The following is a 16,554-nucleotide window of genomic DNA, read 5'->3' on the forward strand; positions in this document are numbered from 1 at the left end:
TTAATGGGTCGGGCTCTAGTGCTCTTACATATTATTGGACACGTCAGGCGCCATTCGTGATCAGACAGCACTCAAGACTCCCTCATTGATTCCTTAATTATCCTGTCTCTCGCCTTGCTGCCGATAATTAGCCCTTCATGCTCATGACACGACCTGAATCCTTTCATCTCAGGCCTTTTGTGAGCCAGGCGTAACTCAGGAAGCATTTGCTTGCACTTCTTACGCAAATGTGAGAAAGGTTTGTGACTACAGTGGTGGCAGGCAGGTCTGTAAAGTGTGTCATTCATGAAAAGCATCTTCCATTTATATGTTAATTCCTCCTTAAATAGTCCAAAATCAAAGAAATTAGCTCCTGGATTTAGTGACATAGGCCTATTATTATTTTTCCAGAATAATCTATTTAGCAGGATTTAACAGTTTGCTTTAACCCGATTTTCTGAGATTTTGTAAGAGAAACTAATGATCCCTCTTGGCAACCACTCTCACTTTCACAAAGCTCTTTTCTCACAATCATCTCAGTAATTTGCCGTGCGTGGGGATGTTGTCGGAGACGCCGAGTCAACGCTCTTTGCCTCCTTGTTAGAAGAAGTGGTCTCTCTGTAAGAGAGCCGAGCAAACGGGTTGGCATTGTTCTTCTGCCCACATAACCACTCTGTTCGACATCGAGCACAACAACTCCTCTCAGGAAATGCACATTCATGCTTCACCCAGAATATAAAAAACCCTCTTCCTTATAGTTCAGCCTTCACAAAGAGAAGACTGTGACATCGTCGACAAGCCAACAAGAAGCAGGAGTGCTGGATAAGGCATGTCATCATCGAAGCACACAAGTTAAGATATTTTCCCGGATAAATCACCCACATGACTCTCAGACAAAAATTAATTAAATAATTATCATTTTTTATTTGTATGACTTCAGTCTATTTAGAATCAGTTTCCTTCCAAAACACAAAACAGACTCTGATTCACTAAAGGACATCTCGTCATGAAAAGAACATTTTGAGTCAAAGTTTTGACTCTGTATACAAAATGTCCACTTCTTAAAGCATTCTCTAAAGGGCTTTAAAGTGAATTGTAACCTTGCAGAACAACAGTTCCATTAGTCTCTGAGCGTTTAACAGGATAATTTATGACAGCAGGTCTCTGGCGGTCAGTGGCTGTTAGCTATTGGCTCTTTGAAGCAGGACAATAAAAGACCCTAATACAAGCATGTGAGATCCTTGGAAAGATAAAAGGACTATGTCGTTTCATCAAAAAATAAAACTCAGTTTTCAAGAAGTCTTTGATGTTAGCGTTCTCATATACCCACTTCATATAGACAGTAATCTTTACAAAATAAAAGTTCAGTCAGGGTTAATTAACTTACTTGTTCTTGGCTTACGCTTTCAATCACAAGTTTCTTTTGGAAAGGTTACTAAAGAAAGGTTACTAAAGGTTAGCAAGTGGTTGATCTCCCCAAAACAGAAGCTCCTTTCACACACTCACTGACTACACTCATAAAAAATTCCCAAAATTGTCCTGGTGGGCTGCCTGTGTGAACCATAGATTATTAATATTAATGGACGAAGCCTGAGTGACGTCAGCCCTCTGTTACTGTAGGGGGGTTCTTGAGGTTCATGGGCAGCAACCGCCATGCTGGAAATGTTGTCTCAGCCGAACTTTCAGGCGGAACTGAGGCGGGGTTTTAGCCTCTTGATGAAGCGTTACACCGCAGCCACCTGTCAGCCATGTCAGCTATGCGCCTAACTATGGATAACAAGTGTAGTTTTCAAAATCAAAACAGAGCTGTTTTTTAAAAAAATTGTCATTGGTTTCATTTTTCAAGACCGGAGGTTGCTGCTTGGTGTTAACATACACGGACAAATTTTTCATAGCAACTGATCCCAAGAACGATTTCCAAAAGAAGCTGGGGTAGGTTGATGTGTGACAGTCCAGGAATATTCAGGGAAATTCTAAATGGGCAAGCAGGCCGGGTGATAACAGGCTAGCTAGATAATATCAGGCTCTTTTTTGACTGTTATTTTTCTGTCATCGTTGCCCTAGTAACAGTCATCATAGCGTCAGACTCTTTCGTCAGCCATCTTGATTATGTCGTAAACATTACGCTGTGACTTCCACATCATCAAGTCAAGTCATGTCTTGCCTCCAGTGACCCTCCCTTGTGTCCAACAGGGACAATCTGCTGCTGTGAGGAACATATGTGAAAGAACTAAGAACTGTCAGTAGAAGACTGTCCTGAAACTTTGAAGAAATGTTCAGGGATGCAATGATTGAAAAGAGGCTTGAGTTGACTAAGTTGTTATTTGATGAAAATAGTGATTGGGAACCAAGTTTTCATTGGTTGGTCATTTGCAAAAAAAATAAAAAATCAAACTCCATTGTGGAGCTTTACCTTGTCATAAGTGCCTTCTATACGATGAAAGAGTAAGTAAGTTACAGTGGTTATCACATATAATCTTTATGGCAATGTAAAACTAACACCTGTTTGTGTAATAAGTTGTAGTCGTAGTATTAAGATAGTTAACAACTACTGTATGAGCATAGCTCAGGCTTACTGATATGTTCTATGAAACTGGTAGTGTCCCATCAATGGCCCAGAACTTAAAGGGTTAAAAAGCTAAGTATCAGTTAGTCTAATTTATTATTCTAGCTTCTCCTTTGGGATGGCCAGGGTAAAGTTGACAGGCGACATGGGAGGGATGATTTTATACGGAAATACTGTATCAAATATTAACTCTCCCTGCTGGTTATTCAGACTTATTCAGACCAATTTTCTGTAGGTTTATCATGGTCTAGTGTTTCCCTGTAGTGCAGTTTTAATTATGTTACTTAATACATTCTTTAGCACACAACAAAGAGACATTTAAATAATAAGGAAAAAATCTTTGATAACAAAAAACACAGCAGCAAATGTCAAAGGGAAAAGATGTGACACGAGTGCCCTAAGTAGAAGTAAGTTCAGCCTAATCCCTGCTCCAACAGAGATCATTTCCAGGCAGGCTCTGAGGGCTGCTGTTGACCGGCCAAAGTCCGTATACAGTCCCACATTACCACTGAAACGACAATTGATAAAGATTCCCTGATATTTTGAGTTCAAAGCACAAAACTTAAAACTGTGACAAAAAAAAATGGTAAAGGGGAACAGAATGAGCCCCAGGTCACCGAAAAGTGTTCATTGGATGTTAACTTGAACTGTGAAAGTTAACAAGTACACCAAATAGCCTGGTAAAGTAGTGTTTTAATCGATGTGTCTTGTGTTATGTGTTATAAAGAATCTATTGGAAACCGCAGAATGGGGAAATAATTGTTGAAAGCAGTGTCTCTCAGATGTGACTCAGGTGCCTGATATTTCCCATTAGGCATGATGAAACCGGTACAGGATCTGACTTAACACACGTACAGTAGCCCAGTCACTTCCATCAATGACTAAGAAGAAGTGCTGAGAACAGCGTCTTCTACTGCTCCAAGACCACAGTCTATTCTTTGGTTCCTTCACAACATTGTTGGTAGGCCTTCCATTAGTTACTTTAACTAACCCAACATATTGTGAAGACGGTTGGGGTTTGGATACATGTCTTCTACTCAAGCATGCTGCTTTGTTTAGTCCCTAAGACTGTATGTTAAAGGTGGATTCTACAGGTTTAGCATTTTAGCTTGTCAACATGTTGTTTTTTGACCATAATTGGATAATGGGGTGAAACTGGAAAGGAGCAAGAGATTAGAAACAAGCTTGATTAACAAGGTGTTCATGGTTTCTGTTCTCTTCACTGGGATGCTAATTGCAGCAACCAAAAAAATGGTTTTACGCAAAAAGTGACTAATGAAAAGAGTCAAAGCTAACTTGAACTCGAAGAATGTCTTTTAGTAGAACCAAAACAGAAAAATACATTTTCAGGTTCCCTGTTAGCAACTTATCAATCACAGTAGCTCACCAATTTAGCTACTTAGATGATGAACTTTAACCATGTCAGGATATTTAAACTTTTCATTGGGTGTATGGGTAAGGACTTTGCCATGACCCGATATTTGATTTCATAGGGACATTACAATTTAACATAGTTTCAACTCAGAGCATGAAACTGGTGCGCTGCACAGTTTACAACTATTGCTAATTTCCAACTCTTGTCCCTAGTTGGGCCTTTCAACAATGTATTCTGTCTGGTCTTTTTATCCTTGAATTCATATTGTAATGTTTTATGTATCTTGACACTGAATCCCCTGTCTGCACAACAAATTTACCTTTTTGGTTACCAATAAAGAAGATCTGAACCTTGAATTGTATATATAAAAGTATATGATTTTGCAAAGGTTAGTGTAATTTAAGTACAGTTCACTTTGTTTTCTACTTTGACAACCAATATTTATAAATCACCCAATGCATGGATATTTAAATGTATGTGTTCCAGTAATACGATTTAGATAAGAGAAAACATTAAAACCAATATTGATACATATGTAACAGCCTATAGAATCATCCAGCTGATCTATCAGTCAAGCTCAACGGAAAACAACTTTTTCTTAAAGTTATAGTGTAGAATTGTATGACAATGTTTACATTCAAATATCTAATTAATTAAAGTCGGTAAACATATTCTCTTTCTCAGGTCGGTTTCGCCTGTTCGTATTGACTACAGACAAAATAGATTTCGATTTCACCGAAAGGGAGGGAGGAAGTAGCAGAGAGAACTCCCATGATTCCTCGCTAGCCTCGACGTCATCTTTTGTTATTGTTTTGATTGAGAGCCCCCTGGCGGCGGATTTTACATTCTGTGCGTTTAAGTGAACAGTGTGGCCTCATGAAGCAGTGTGTTGTGTTTACAATGATGTTCAATCACCAGGAGGAAGCTTCCATTACTTAATGCTTCATGATCAAATGTTATCTTCTCAACCATAGATTCATTGATTGATAGTGTAGGCTACATCCTCTCAGGGTTCCGCTCACTTATATAATTTCAAGACCATGCTGACCTATGCAAGCAATGAAGGGCCAATGTTCACCAAAATGTATTTTAATGGTAAAAGCAGGATTAATGTATTCATGTATTCTCCAATAACTTAAATCAATATTTAGGTAATAAAATGCATAAATCCTCTGTAAAAAGCAAGTCAGCCAGATTCAGGTTGGTTTTCTTTGAACCACATCAACAAGTGTTTTCTGTCAAAAAAAAAAGGGTCTCCAAGACATTGCACACTGCAGAAAGCAGTTCAGCACACATATGTAGTGTGGGTGTGATAGGCAGACAACCAAAAAAGCCTCTAATAAGGTGTGTTGATACAACAATGGGGCCGGGCTTTATAGAAAATGTCAGTGTTGACAGTAACAGAAGAGGAAATAAAGGCCTTTGTTATTTTGGCATTATTCTGTAATTACACAAACATGACTTGTATTGTGCTTAATAATTACCTGGTGTCTATGATTCCTGTGAGCAAAGCTGAAAACCATGATAGCAATGAATCATGTTTCTTCCATGCATGCTACATGTATACAACTTGCATTCTTCTATTGTGCTGTTATTATCATGTTCTCAACAAAAAGCTGATTCATACAGCACTCATTTCGGTAGCAATCGGTATCAGGGAGAAGAAAATGGCAACAATATGAAGGCCTGTGTTGGTGTTGGACTGATGCACTGAGCAGGCCCAGCAGCTGATCAAGAGAACCTACAGGCTAGCAGAAACTATCCTCAATGGATTGTCACCACCAAACCCGAGCTGGTCTGTAAGATAATTGAGTAACAATTCAACCAAAACTATTGAACATTGGCAAAGTGTCCCCTCTCTCCATAAGACGGACAAAAAGTAAGACATGAACACTAGTTTGTTCTGTGGATGCAGGCTGCAGGAGTTCTTTTCGGGTGTCATGTCACACAGCAGGCTCCTGGACCCCGGCGGAGGGGTTTTATTTCCAGGCACTAACCAAGAAGATTTCTCCTGATGTATAATTCAAATTAAGATTTTGAACCCTGCTCAAAGCATCCTGGAGCCCAATACTGACCCATATAACACACACACACACACACACACACACACACACACACACACACTCCAGGAACCTTCACACCCAGGGGCCTTGTGCACCCCGGTGTCCAAACTACAGAGCCGTGGGTCACAGTGAAGATGTAGGCCTACTGCACACGGAAGTGATGAAGGGCATGAAGGTGCAGCCCACAACAACAGTGTTGCCGAACCTACCAGTAACAGTGTCTTCTTGAAAACTGCGTCAACAACAGACTGTGCGTAATCTCAGCGCACCTCTGCTGCGTCCAGACAAGAAAAGACAAACACCAAAGCTGCCTGAGGAATGTGAAGCAGCATATTATACAGCCCCACACACACACACACACACACACACACACACACACACACACACACACACACACACACACACACACACACACACACACACACACACACACACACACACACACACACACACACACACACACACACACACACACACACAGAGAGACACAAAGAGGAGGCCAGAGAGCGACTCACGGTGGCCGAGGTCAGGCTGCTGTCTGTGAGCGTGAGGTGGTGCGGCTCCCATCTTCGCAGAAACTTGGAGGTAAGGATCTTGCTGAGGAAGGTGCGGGGGTGTTTGACCACGCACACCTGGATGTCCCCCTCGTGGAGCAGCTTGTATCGCATGCCACTGCTGCTGCAGTGGTGCAGGGTCCTCTTGCACGGCCCTGCGCCCAGCTTGGTGTTATTATTCCCCTCCGACATCTCCCCCAGCAGAGGCTTGTTCTCCTCGCACTGATAAAACTGGTTATTGTGCAGCTCGTTGCCTCCGCCGCCGCCGCTGTTGAAATCCATAGTTCAGTAATCCAGCAGTTTATTTATTGATCCCAAATTTTACTCTCAGGCAAGATTTCGCAATTCAAAAATCCAACATGTATAAAAAAAATTAGGAAAGAGACAAGGTTGTTCGGACCGAGCTTAAGGGGGGAGTAAGTGGAGGGGGTACCTACCTACCTACCGCTATAACACGACCTCAGTAATAAAGACACGGCTTAAGACAGGCGCAGAAAAGACACCAATCAGCGCTTTACGGCAGGATATCCACGCGAGCGAGGGTTATAATGATACAGTGCAAATAAGCCACCATTTTCCTCCCAGTACAATACCCCATGAATTGTCTCCACAGTGCTCGTCTCGCCTCCCCCCCCCACCACCACCAGCAGCGAGCTATTCAATATGTTAGGGCCATGGCCTTATCCATTCCGTCCGCCCTGGTGCCAGACAGAATAATCCACACCGAGGAGCGCGTGGGAATCAGTAGAAAACGGGAGAAATATCCAATGGCGACGGCTCTAGGCTCCTCCGGTTGGTTTCGTGCTCATTACAGGGCTCACGGGCTCGGTTTCCTTTTATTCAGTCTTTTCCCCCTATCTCGGTGTGAAGGAGCCAGGACTCTCCGACAGCGGCGCACCGATTGGTCCCTGCACGTTCATGTGATACCGGACTGACGTCAATGGGGAGGCGAGCGGATGAGCCGTGTGTCTTTTGCGCTTGACTGTCTGCCGAGGGCGCACGCTCACCCCTCCCAACCTCCCTCCCTACTTCCCTCCCCTGCTCCTCTAACTCTCCTCCCCCCCCTCCTCCCCCCCCCCTCCCCCTCCCCCTCCCCCTGCGCAGGGAGGGCGCAGGGACTTGTATCCGCCACCTTTAGCCCTTTAATTTCCATAGAAATGATAAAGCTTCTCGACATGCGCGGGGGAAAGCTCTCCTAATCGTCATCTGACTAGCCAACGGCAGAAAGACTACTTATTTAAACAATGGCCTATACTATGTTATAGCCTATACCTAAAAGTACTTGACTGTAGTGTTGTTAGCATTTTTACCAAAGAAAAAGTTCTAAGGCATTGGAATGAATAAGGAGGCGATTTCAAGTAGCCCGAAGTTAAATAAATAGGCCCATTTGCAACATCACCAATGAGCCTATTATTTGGTCGTTTACTTGTCAAAAAGTTAACTTAAATATAACAACAATAAGTAAGCCTAGTTGTTGATTAGAATTTCGTGTCGTGGGAAAATAAACAAGTAGCCTACGAAAAACAGTGGAGGGAAATGATCGTCTTCAGTAGAATGGAAAAAAAAGCTAGAGCTCACAAGTGGCACTGCTTTTGCACTTTCAGTTTTTACTAATGTATCTCCTGGCAGTCACCATCCGGATCATTTTCCTTGGAAGCAGAGCTGAAGAATAGGAGGGAGGGAAGAACAGTCTGGTGACGTCACACACACTATTTACTGTAAGCTATCAGAGGCTACCACGTGAGATTAAGAAACAAGTTGAAACACAATACATTTATTGCAAGATTTATATCGACAAAAAGTTGCATTATTCATTTAATAAGTAAGTGTCCCTTTTAATTACAATCGATTGATTATCCTTATTTAGCTAACTAATCAATTGTTTGTTAAATACCACTATAACACAAGTCTGTGTGTAATGTAATGTATTGAACTGTTCCACTAAACTTTAATAACTATGTTTATCCAACAAAGCCACAGCTAGTTTAAAACATATGCCCCTATCCCAACCTGTTTATTCTCCCTTTACTTATAGAGGTTTTCATGCTACCCAGACAGAAAGAACCCCATTAAGCTGTGTGTATATGATCTATTCTGAAAACCACAATGAAGTGAAACTTGAATCATCGTCCATCGCAGCAGAAAGACTGACAGCAGCATCAAATCAGTCATTCAGCCATATTGTTGCGATATTAACGTCTCTTGTGGTTATAAGCTGACAACCAGTCTTATATTCTTCACATTTGGACCCTCTATACATTCAAAGGTTGGGACTGAGGCAGGCCGAGTTAGGATACAGAGTGAAGTACACCTTGCCACACCTTGCAGAGATTTATTGTCTATGTCATGGATACTTCAGCAGGGCGGATGTTGAACAATACAAGGCCCTGAAGTCATTCCTCCCACTGAAAGAACACTCATCCAGGGCTTGTGTTGCATTATTACTAAAATTCTTGCATACGCATACAAATTACAAATTAGCATGACTTTTTCTGGGAAGTTTCCATCTAATGACATGTCAACTCTGGTTTGATTTTGAAGCATTACAGTCATTACCTTGACTTTTAAGATGGCTCATTCAAGGGCTTGAATGACAAATGAACACAGAAAGATGGGAAATGTTGTTAATATGTGGACCACTGTGCTCCTCTGGATGACATGAAAAAGCTTAATTACAAGATTCACTCTTATTGCTTTTTTTACAAGATTTATTTTTGGGATTTGTGTGCCTTTATTTGGGACAGTGGATAGAGTCCAAAATCAGGGAGAGAGAGAGTGGGGAGTAACATGCGGGAAAGGGGTCACAGGTCGGATTTGAACCTGGGTCGTCTTCTTGGACGACTATAGCCTCCGTACATTGGGCACGCACACTAACCACTGCCCCACCAGCGCCCCTCTTATTGCTTTTCTTAACACACTATTGCTTAGCCACATTGTGATCTTTTGTACCGTATGTGGATCCTATGATTGAAACCTGGAACTGTTTAATACATTTTGAGTAATCGGATATTGAAGAAGTATTTATTAAAGCTGTGTAATGGCGTTGTGTCCAGTGGCTTTAAACATCAACAGGTTCTTAGTTGAGAATCGTAGATGTTGGAAGAGCAGTGTGTTGTGTTAAGGGTCTGAAAGAGAACTGTACAAAGTTTGTGTTTTAACAAAACTATAACATCAGAGTATTTAACAGAAGAGACTGTGTTTTTTTTTTGATTGCATGGAGGTTACATCTTGAGTATCTAATAGTATCACAGTGACTTATCACATTTTGGATCAAGTAGTAATAGTGTACATTTAATAATTGTCCAAAATGTGAAGACACGCATTAAATCATTACAGGTGTTTAAGTTTTCATTTCACTTTTTGTTCCTTTTTGTTTGGAGTATGGTTGCTTGTTGTGTAATGAAATGCATTGGTACGGAGGCCCAAGGTGATCAATATTTAAAGGACGAATATGAAAGATATTTACTGAATTTAATCATAAGATGAACTTACTATATCATCAGACATTAAAGAAAACATGATATTTTGAAGTGCTGGCTCCTCTGACAACAACACAGCAGCCAGTATGTCCTTTTTAGTTTCAATACCGGTGTGGAATTCGTCTGTATTTGTTCTGACCAGAGAGGCCTCCCCACAAGGACGATTTGGACGCCCCTCGGTTTTCCAGACAAACGGCAAACCAACAGCTTTTGCAACGATGAAAGCGGGCAAGCGAACTGGCTCACATATAACTGATTCTTCCCGACCTAAAAAGCCTCTGCATTTTTCTAAAACGCATCCATGACCAGAAACGTGGAAAAACTAGGATAGATATTGGAGATGCTTTTGAAAAACAGAGAGGTGCGAACACATAAAGGTTTCAAGACCGATGCAGAGCTGCTAAACACTGAAGCTTCAACGTACACTACGCAACATGACTACCTGCGTGCACCTCGACTCTCAGCTCTCTCCAATGTTTTAAATGTGGACTGCAGTTCCCATTTTAAAAGCTTTGGTCAGTTATGATAGCTATTTGAATATGGTTTGTAGCATAATTTTCTTATCATTAAAATTTCACCAAATGCTTAACCAAACAACCCAAACGTTTAGTGTTATCAGTTCACCACTCTCTATGTGTCATCCATTTGAAGCTCTTTTTTCTTTCTCACACAAGACTCATGTTCATTTGTTTTTTTGGTTAAGTTAATGAAAACCTTTTTGGTTATAATAAGAAAAGACATGGTATGGAAATGTAGCATTTACTCTTTGTTTCACACAAAACTCAAACCTCAGTCTCCTGGGTGATATTCTTGTGTTGTTTGATCAACTTTTCACCACCAACTGCTACCCTGGACTTCAGAAGCAAAATAAATGAACAGACTGACGTAATCTCAGAAGGGTTTTCTTCAAACCTGCAGGAAGTATCACTCAGCATCCGTCTGTAACAAACTGAGGGCACTAAAGGCCAAAGGTGGTTTATATTTGATACGCACAAAGGAATACATCATCAGTCAGAGGCAGGTGGAAAAAGTTGTGTTAGATGACATCAGGGTTTTGAAACTCTCAGAGGAGTGAGTTACTCAGAGCGGAGCAGCAAAGTGCAACAGTCTGTACTGAATGGAAATGACTGGCAACAGAGGCCGCATGCATCCCAATGGTCCCGCCTCTCAACAACAACCAACTCAGATGTCCCCTGTGAGATGTCCACATGTTCCCACAGGGACATCCAGCTGTTCCCCAAAGATCCTCTTTATTTCTGTTCCTCCCACCATCACCCGTTAGTGGGGGAGTCCTTCCTGCCGCAGGACCACCGGCAGCCAGTGTTGTTGTGGAGACAAGTTTCAACACGCCGAGCGGCTCGCCAGCAGACTGTCTTCTGTTGAGTCCACAGAGTATGTTACAGTCCCTGGAAAGAAAGAAATGCAGAATGTACAGCATGTGTCTTACAGGCAGACAGATGTATTCATCAGGCAATAATGCAAATAACGTGACATATCTAACATTGAATCTGTGCTGGAAACCAATCACAAAAATAGTTTAAAAGAATCACTTCCTGTTTTTGGAATATAAAAATGTATTTCCTTAGTAAGCTAAAACTCGACCTTTACATACATTCATTTCAAACACTGTATGAAAACAGCAAAGCTGTAATTAATCAATAATTAATTAATTTTCTTTAATAGCTATATTTTTTTGCATCCAGTGGTTTTTACCACTCATCACCTGAAGAATTGATATGCGTGCGTGTGCTGACTTTGTTCTGGTAATCACTTGAAGCCAACATTTCATTCATGATATCATACATCATAGACTTTTGCAATAGACTGTTGTTTGATATATTAATGTGTTTAAACAAATCAAACTTAATAATCAGGTTTTTACATAAACATAGACAGACCTGGTAATATTTTATTACATACTGTCGGCTATCATTTATAAAAACTGATACAATGACTGAAGCACTTACTTCATAGTATTAGGGGCTCAGTGGGCGAATTAATTTAAGGACTACATGTTGTCAAATGATATCTGTTGCTCCAGACAGTTAGACAGGTGGTCAATTCACATGAGCGGTCAGCTAGCCTCCTGTGTGTGTGTGTGTGTGTGTGTGTGTGTGTGTGTGTGTGTGTGTGTATATGTGTGTATATGTGTGTATATGTGTATATATGTGTGTGTGTGTGTTTGGAAAAGTGTGTTAAAGTAAAGTGCTTGACAACTTGTTTTGAATCAGGTCATTATAAAATCATTTAAGGGTAATTCTACAGAAACGTCCACTCTTGGGGTTACAGAATGTCTTAAAAGTGTATTAATTATTATTTTTAAATTATCACTTAAAATTAGTCCATATTATCACATAACTTACAGGCTTCAAGACTTTGCATAAATGAAAGCTTACTATTTTTTTTTTGCGTTTATTTAAAGATTGCATGTCTCGTCCTTTTGTCACTGGTGTTACCTCCTAAGCAACATTTAAATGTTTTTATAAAATAAAATGTTGTATTTCATCTAGCATAATAGTCAGAGTCACAGAAGAATAATGGTAATACAACAGATTAGGGGATTCTCTTTTATTTATTTCAAAAATGGTTTGTTTAAAGTGTGGCTTCATACTGATGGTTAATTTTTGTAATGTAACACCATGTGACATTAACACCAGTGACTCATTCTGATGAAGTCTAGTTTTATTTTGAAGAAGACAATGTTATTTAACTTCAAAAAGTGAGCATGAGAGTTTGAGACAAGCAGAGACTTTTCTTTTCTATATTATCTTCTGAGTTTTCTCCATGATATGACTGAATCCTGCAGCTGACTGTTGATCACATCTAATCAGTCCAATCACTGAGTTACTTTAATAAACAATCAGCATGTGAAAGATCAGCTTTTTCTTTATCAGCCAAACAGTTTCCCTGTGTAAACTTAGTTCTGTACCAAATTCAGGGTGTGTCATGTCATGAAGGTCTGAACTGAATTATGGAGCAGACATACAGCTTAAAATGTTTACATCTGACCACGTCAATAAAACTACGTTTATATTTACCTATTACTTGTTCGGGATATTGAAGGTTCACAGAGGATGTTTTAAGGTAGGGTTCACTTCTTAACCTGAGCAAATTTCAGTTCATTAAAAAGCTACCATAAATAATGGCTTCTTGCCAGAGTTACAGAGAACAGCTTTGAGGAGTAAATATCTATTTGTGTCTCAGCACACACATTGTATGAATGTATTCTGTGCAAAACAATGCCTTTGCTTTTGGTCTGAACACACCTTAATAGTCAGATTGCGAAAGTTTAAAGCCTGATTTTTGTCACATAGGTTCAACATGTGCATATTATTATTTATCTCTTAAGTGTTGAATCGATGCCTCATTAAGTCATTTTTTGATTTTGGTAAATTTTATAGGAGAAAATAAAACCATTTAAAAAGCATTAGACAATAGAGATGATTCAGTGCATTGTTGTTATAGAATAGATGGAATTATCATAACCTTAAATGTAACATGTTATTCAAAATACACTTTTTCATGTTTTTCTGTGAGAAATTGAGAATTATGAGAAAAGTCCATCCTCTCCGTCTTTTGCCTGCTCCACTTTTCAGATTGAAACTAAATATTTCTCTTAGTCATCCGTCAGTCTCGAACTCCGAAAAAGCAACAACAAACCAAAAAACCAGAAACACATGCATGGGACACAAAGTTGACCACTGTGGTGTTTCAGTCCTTTGACATAAATGAATGACACTCATGAGCACCATTTGACTAAACTTCCTCATGCAGCAGTTATAAAAGAACAAACTGAAACTGTAGGTTCACCCCTCCCCCCCTTCTTACACAACATTGGTTAAAGTTAAGACAATTATTTTCACTTTGGACTGCTGTTATTTTCCATTCTTAGTATTTCCTCTTCTTCCACCAATCACATTACAGACAGTCATGAGGTGTTTATAGAGAACAAGTGCGTTTAGGATACAGGGCTTCTCTGAAACTTCATGTTATATTTACTGTAAATGATCGGACGCTATGGAACGTGTCTGTCTGTCTGTACCAAAATAAGGAAGCACATTATTCACAGCCTCAGCTGATTAGTCCTGTGGCTTTAAAGAGCTCCAGGAAATCCTTTATTTCTGCGTGAGTCATAACAGTGTGAACTTAGTGTATGAGACTGTGTTTGTTAAAATGCACTTTTGAACCGGGTGTGGCAATAATTACTTTTTCATAAAGTGCAATAAATTGTAAATCAATGTTCCTTGATTGTTGATCATTAATCCAATTTAAACAATGATTCTGATGTCCACAAACAATTTGAAAACTGGTTAGAATGAGGTAGAAATCAACTTGGGGTCTAATGACAGAAAAGCCAAAAAGGACGAGATATTCCCTGCAACAGAACACGTTTCTTTAGATTTATGATTACACAGGCTTACATGCTTTGCTGTTTTCATACAGTGTTTGAAATGAATGTAAGAATGTCAGTGATTATCTACTACATTCATTTTTGTGATTCAATGCGGAAATTACTAAACTTAGCATACAAGTCTGAGCCTCCACTTTTTAAAAACATTGCTCTAGAGCTCTTCCAAGGTTAGAAAAAACTCTACAAGGTCCACTAAAAGGGGGATTTGGGAACCGTCATTATTTTATGAGTAATGCCTTATTAAGGCAGCGATAGACCAGAAACGTAAATATTTTCTGGTTAAGAATTTGAGGATCCTTAGCAGTGAAGAGTCCATTTCTGTCTGTATCTATTACACAATGAAATCCACTTTTAACTCATGGAAGTGTCATGTTGCTGTATCACTTTTATTTGCGTCTCTGTAAAAGCCACTTGATAATTTTTTGTTTGTTTGTTGTCACACTGGCGTTGGTAAGCGTTGGCGCTATACAAATGAGCTTGTATAGAGCTTTTCTAGTCTTCTAAGTACCCAAAGTGCTTTTTACACAGCAGGTCACACTTAGAAGTGTCAATCAGTATTAATGCATCCCATTCATACACATTTATATGCAGAAAGAAAAAGGTGGCAGGAAGAGTCTGGGAACCAAAGGTCTAGGAAAAGTTGCCTGTCTCTCAGCTGCTGGCTGAAGCCTTTTACTGAAGCAATCATCACATTTTGTCTCCATTAGTCATTTGAACCCACATTCAAGATACAGTCATTCCCTTTAACTTTAGGGAGATGACTTCAGAAAAGAATCCTTCCACAAGTAAAAATGATTTATTTACTATTTATTTACTTCTTCTTCTGATGCTATTCATGGTGACAATTATGTGTTATCACCTTCAAGGTCACATATTATACTTCTTTTCAAAAAGTCTAAATACATCTCAGAGCTCTCCAAAACATGTCTCTTGGGTTTTTACCGCGTTGGCTTTTTGGATGTACTTTTGTCTTATTACTGTCTTGTTCTGCCTTACCGCAAAACCAATCGCCATTCAGGGACAAATAAAGTGGAAGTTGAGTTGAGCTGATATCTGAGATCTGATCCTGTATTTGATCATGCCTATAAACTCTATTTCAGCCCTGTTCAGAACAGGCTGTTTCTGTGTCTGTAGCTTTAAATGCGAGTGAGCTGTGTCTGACCACGCCCCCTCTCTGGAAGCGCTTAGGTGGCTCTGGCTTTCTCGCTCCATGCCCTATTCTTTACAGTGAGAAGGCAGACTCAGAGGACAGATCAAACACCTAGCTGTGGGAGTGTCTCTCACCTGGGGGAGGGGTTACTGCCCTTTGCGATGTCATGAAGGGAATATTTCCAAATGGCCTGTTTGAGCACACATTTTCTGTAAAGTGGAGCAGGGAGAAGACGGAGAGGATGGACTTTTCAGATAATTGTGGGGTTTGTAGACAGACTGGGGACACATATTAGTGTTTGAACAACATGTTTAAGTGTTTGGAATAATTTTTGAGACCTTTAAAAAAAGTTGATCAAAGTGCAACATTCAGTCAGTGATGTTTGAACTACTGATGAAGTGATGTGAGACGGGGAAACGGATGCAGACTAGGAATTGTGCACCTGAACATTGAATGTTTATTGTTAAATCAAGGAGTTTAAATGTTTCACTTTACACTCAAACTGAAGAGCTAGATTAAGTTGCTTTGTTTGCTTAGATTACGATACAAAACTGTGTGTTTACATAACCAAAACCTGCTTACTTACATAGTCATTATAGACGGGATACACTACACTGATACCAACTGCTAATGCAGCAGTTTTCCTACTACAATGAATATATTTCTACAGCATCAGAATGACAGGATGATAATACAAGTATGTTTAGGTGTTGTATGATTTATTTCCTTTTAAGATGAGCACACATTTTAACAATTTCAAGACATCTTTAATAGTCCTTTACCACACATAGGGTTGATCTTCGTTAGTGTTCTAATGTGTGACATGATAACATGAGAGAGAGAGGGGGAATGATGGTGTCGGCTGTGTATTCACCGCCCTGGGCTGAGGACAGACAGCAGCAGCTGTAACTCACACAGAACAAACGGGGTCAGGATGCCAAAAGTGTTCTGACTGGAAAGCCAGGTCAGAGGTCACA

General features: G+C 40.0%; 1 protein-coding gene across 1 annotated transcript in view; it reads right to left on the reverse strand.

Moving 5' to 3' along the window:
• cmip (c-Maf inducing protein) overlaps positions 1–7,500 on the reverse strand; it is a 41,970-nt gene extending 34,470 nt beyond the window's left edge. The window contains exon 1 of the mRNA XM_061036382.1: positions 6,499–7,500. Within this exon, the coding sequence (XP_060892365.1) occupies positions 6,499–6,819 (321 nt within the window). The 5' untranslated portion in view covers positions 6,820–7,500. The remainder of the gene's footprint in view (positions 1–6,498) is intronic.
• Positions 7,501–16,554: the final 9,054 nt, after the last annotated feature.

The sequence above is a fragment of the Labrus mixtus genome, chromosome 4 (genome assembly GCF_963584025.1).
Source record: "Labrus mixtus chromosome 4, fLabMix1.1, whole genome shotgun sequence".
NCBI lineage: Eukaryota > Metazoa > Chordata > Actinopteri > Labriformes > Labridae > Labrus > Labrus mixtus.